Here is a 4,648-nt window from a genome sequence, read left to right as displayed (position 1 = left end):
TTAGTGTGAGGGATTGCTGAAGAGTCAATGAGTCGATGCAATCAGCTGGTTTTCCTTAGATAGAAAACTTTGATTCAATCTGACTGGATGATGTGGTAAACTGGAAAGTGCCTTGAGATGAGGTGTGTTGTGGATTGGCGTTAAAGAGATAAACTGAATTGAATTGTATTCTAGCGATGAAGGGATTTAGGGGTTAGGGTGGACGTTCGGGTTCAGGGTTGTGCATGTGCATTCTTTTTAAAGTGGAGAGGGCGGCTCTTTTCAAACCTTCATAAAAATCCTCCACTATACCTATACCTATTCGAAGTTTTGCTTTTGCAGGACCTTTTAAATCTGGTCTTGAGTTATGTATCCACACGACGTACAGTCTTATAGTGTTTTTAAGCAACATGGAGGCTGAATGATGAAATGTTTGTGGCTACAGCCAGGAGTGTCCAAGCTGAGTCCAGAGCTGTCAGACCTGGTGGTGTACACTCGCAGCGTGCCCTTTAAAAGCTTCGAAGATGCCACCAAAAACCCAGCAACTGAGATGTCCTCGTTCTCTGAGAGTGAAGCCCTCAGACTCATCAAGGATTCAGGTAGATTCATCTGCAGCGCCTATAAAGGCTGCTTTCAGCTCACGTTTCCTCTAAAGTGGTCTTCTTTGTGCCGCTTCCACAGGGATGCATTTTGTTCGTCACAACTGTCACCAGATCAGCAGGATTTACCCATCAGGCCAACGGCTGCAGTCGTCCAACTACAACCCTCAGGACATGTGGAATGCTGGCTGTCAGATAGGTGAGCCATGTTTGACAGGTTATGCAGAAAACAGCCGAATCAGAACCCATCAACATCAACAGGCATAATGAGCCTACAATAAATAATGAGAAACATGTTTTGACTTTATTTCAAACTTTTCTGGCAAAAATTTTCAATTTAGAGTAAAAATATAACAAAATAAAACACAGGAAGAGATTTCTTGTCTATCCCTGTGAAAAGCAGCCAATCAGACGCCTGGGTTTCTATGACAGCAGCCAAAGTCCCGCCCACTGAGTTTTCTGGGGGACGTTGGTGGTTTCAATAATTTCTTGATGAGGAAAAAAAGACATTTAGTTATTTAAACCAACAAAGCTGCTTGTGAACCTTCTGCCACAACAATCCTGCTTGATAAACGACCAATCACATTCACTTTATTTACTCATGTAAAGTCGGGCACCACTCTGAAGAATTCAGAAATGCAACGGTTGGAACAGCTGCTTCCGTACGACTTTAGTGTCATAATTTAAAAGGTACAGTTAATTATTTATTAAACATTTAATACTTAATTTTACTTTTAACAATTTAAAGGTACATTTAATTATTTAATGATGTGTCCGGTAAACAAATTTAACAATGTAACCATGTATATATTTGATTTTATTTTTCATTATTTAATCATTAATTTAATAATGACATAAGTTAATACTTAAAATAGTCAATTATATGATTTATAATTATAAGTAATTTTCATGGTACATTTATTTGTTTTTGTAATACATTTACATCTATTTATTTCTGGCCATGTGTACTGTTTTATTTTGTTCCCTTTAACCTTCCGTACATCCAGCCCTGGCCACAGTTAAATGCACTGCCCCCTAGTGGACATATGGTGTAGCTAACGCTGCTGCGATGCCTCCTTCCTCTGCAGTTGCTCTGAACTTCCAGACGCTGGGAGAGCAGATGGACCTGAATCGAGGACGTTTTTTGCAGAATGGTCTTTGTGGATTCGTCCTGAAGCCGCCGTTTATGAGGCAGCCCGGCTCCTCCTTCAACCCGGAGAACGTCGGAGGAGGTCCTGGCCACAGACCCGTCCTGCTCACTGTCCGGGTGAGGAGCCTCGTTATTGATGGCCGACAGAAACGGAGCGGTTTGCTTCAGGTTTAAAATAAAATAGGAAAAAACATTCAGATTAAATTTGTAAAACAGAAATTTTTTTTATTTAAGAGTAAATGGTTATTAACCCTAAATTATATAAAAACAATATATAAACTATTAACCTGTTTAGTTATCAAAACATTTATTTTCTCTAATGTCTTCTTTATTTTAACTTGAAGACATAAACCTCCAGTAAACTGATCATTTCTGACTGGCTAGATTTGAACCTGCAACCATTGGATTAAAAAACATTTCATTCCCCACCGCCATCAGACGGCTGAACTCTGAAAAAAACTGGGGGGAAAAAAGCTGAATGTTGAAAACATTCTAAATCATCTCAGTCTCTGCATCAAACTTTTCATGTTTTTTTCTCCCAATGTTTACATTTGATCACTGCTGCACTTTAAAGGAGAAGTCCGGTCAGCAGGAATAATCATTGGATCATTATTTATCCCTAAGACTAATACGTTCACTGTGATTTAATTAATTTATCGTTAATCAGTAAAAAAATATCACAGAGTCTGGGAGCGGCCATTTTTGCCCAAATATAGTAACACCTCCTCGCTCCTGCCATCTTCCGGTAGTGACATCACGGTGGGCGGACTTCTCCTTTAAGAAATGGAAATGTGATGCTGTACAAAACGAAATGTGGAAATAAAGTTGGTTTAAGTCTAAGTGGATAAATCAGCACCACTGTCACTACAAAAACAAACAGCCTGATATTGTTTTTTTGCTTTGAGCAGCAGAAAAATAAATTAATGTGTGTGTAAATTCTCCTTCTGGTGGAAAAGGTCATTTCCGCCCAGCAGCTTCCCAAACCGGACTGGGACAAACCCAGCTCCATAGTGGATCCTCAGGTGTGGGTGGAGATACATGGAGTCCCCATCGACAACGTCAAGAAGAAAACCAACCATGTGGACAACAACGGTACCGGCAGCGATGGAACGAAGGCTCCCTGGAACCCGGCGGCTGCTGTTTCTGACCCGCTTCTGGTTCTGTGTTGCAGGCTTTAACCCGCGGTGGGACTGCACCTTTAACTTCACCGTTCACGTTCCGGACTTGGCTCTGGTTCGTTTTGTGGTGGAGGATCATGACTACACCTCCAGTAACGACTTCCTGGGGCAGTTCACGCTGCCGTTCAGCAGTCTGCGCACAGGTGGGTGTCTGAGTACGTCTGGTGGAACATGCTGGAGGTCTGGATGGTTACCTCCTCCTCTCCGTCTGCAGGGTACCGCCATGTCCGTCTGCTGAAGCTGGACGGTTCCAGCCTCTCGCCCGCCTCTCTCTTCATCCACGTGAAGGTCACTCCCTCCAAACCATCAGCTGGGCGAGCAGCTGAGCCGTCAGCTCCCTGAGCCGACCTCCGTCCCTCAGAGCCTCAAAGCCTGAATGTTTGATGCTGACAGGATGAGGCTGGTGGTTGCAGCTGCTCCTGCAGGTATATCCTGCTCATGGGTGTCTCTGCTGCACCAAGCAGGGCTGAGTTTCTAACACGATGCAATGATTCAGCAGCGATGCTTTTAAAGCCGCCTGCCGATTCTAAGAAGAAATGAAATCACTGTGATCGTTTTATCTACCAAACATCAACCAGACTTGAAATATGTTTACTGTATGAATCAAACTTTCTAAACATGCAGTATTTTAATATTGAGGAACTCCCTCAGGTAAAAACACTGTGGGTGTGACATGAAGGAGCTCGTTCTCACTGCAGTCACCGCTAACAGTCATGGTTACAGTTTTATTTCTGCTTTTTGTTTTATTTCTGCTCTGGACTCACGGATCTGTCCGCGCTACCTAAACACAGCTGCAAAAACAATCCAGAAATAGGTAAAAACTTCTTAAATTTCACCTTAATTTGAGCGGGGAAATAAGATGATCTGCCAATAGAATCATTCATTTTACTCTTAAAATAAGATAATTAGATAATATTCAATTGAAAAAAGACAATGCAATTATTTTTTTTCTTATTTTAAACATAAATTGTCTTATTTCATTGGGAAATTGTCTCCTTAATTCAAGAAAAAAATGCCCATATTTTAAGAAAAATAAATTACATTGAAGGGAGCGCTTTTCTCTTCTTTTTCAGCCATGAATGCAGCAGACGTTGCAGTGTTTTTTTTTACAGAAAACTCAGGGGTCTCATTTAGAAAACATGGGATCTATTTTTTAAATCTACGTTCAGCAAACTTCGTAATTCAAACGACAAAAAAAAAATCCTAGTTCATAATCCAGACACCAAACTGAGCAGATTTCCTTTCCAGATCCCAAACCTCAAAGTTTTCGTCCAACCACCAATGGTCCATATCAAGGCGTTGCATTTCGATCACCATGGCAACTATTGGTAATGCTACGTTCAGACCGCAAGCAGCAAGAGCAGCAAAAACGCGCATGCTGCTTCATTTTCGATGCTTGTACCAGTTAAGTTCTGACGCATGGCTGAAGCATCTTTGCTGCTCTAGCTGCGCGGTGGAAAGTGGCTCTGATGCGCGTTGGGCGGAGCTACCCTATCTCTTCTTTGCCTGGAACAATGGCAGCTATATTTGCTGTGATCAGCGGGTAAAAAGTAGTTTGAATCTATGTTGAAGTGAGAAAGTCCTCCTGAAAACATGGTCTGTGCAGTCAGTTCATCCAGATTACCATCCTGCCTTCAAAGATTATTTCTCTGTGGGAGCCGCTCAGACCTAACCTGACAACAGCCAGATGCATGTCTCGCTCCGCCTAGCTCCACTCACATACATCTGGGACACCGCTCATT

At 42.1% G+C, this 4,648-nt stretch overlaps 1 protein-coding gene across 2 annotated transcripts in view; it reads left to right on the top strand.

Moving 5' to 3' along the window:
- LOC107087649 (1-phosphatidylinositol 4,5-bisphosphate phosphodiesterase delta-3-A-like) overlaps window positions 1–4,099 on the top strand; it is a 23,983-nt gene extending 19,884 nt beyond the window's left edge. For both annotated transcript variants that reach the window (XM_015379333.1, XM_015379334.1), the window contains 6 exons: window positions 425–578; window positions 661–777; window positions 1,667–1,845; window positions 2,685–2,820; window positions 2,900–3,049; window positions 3,121–4,099. In XM_015379333.1, coding sequence (XP_015234819.1) covers window positions 425–578; window positions 661–777; window positions 1,667–1,845; window positions 2,685–2,820; window positions 2,900–3,049; window positions 3,121–3,248 — 864 coding nt within the window. In that variant the 3' untranslated portion in view covers window positions 3,249–4,099. The remainder of the gene's footprint in view (window positions 1–424; window positions 579–660; window positions 778–1,666; window positions 1,846–2,684; window positions 2,821–2,899; window positions 3,050–3,120) is intronic.
- Window positions 4,100–4,648: the final 549 nt, after the last annotated feature.

Source organism: Cyprinodon variegatus, unplaced genomic scaffold (assembly GCF_000732505.1).
Source record: "Cyprinodon variegatus isolate N-32 unplaced genomic scaffold, C_variegatus-1.0 Scaffold189, whole genome shotgun sequence".
Taxonomy (NCBI): Eukaryota; Metazoa; Chordata; class Actinopteri; order Cyprinodontiformes; family Cyprinodontidae; genus Cyprinodon; species Cyprinodon variegatus.
The sequence above is the reverse complement of the archived record's forward strand: the minus strand, read 5'-3'. Positions and strand labels throughout refer to the sequence as shown.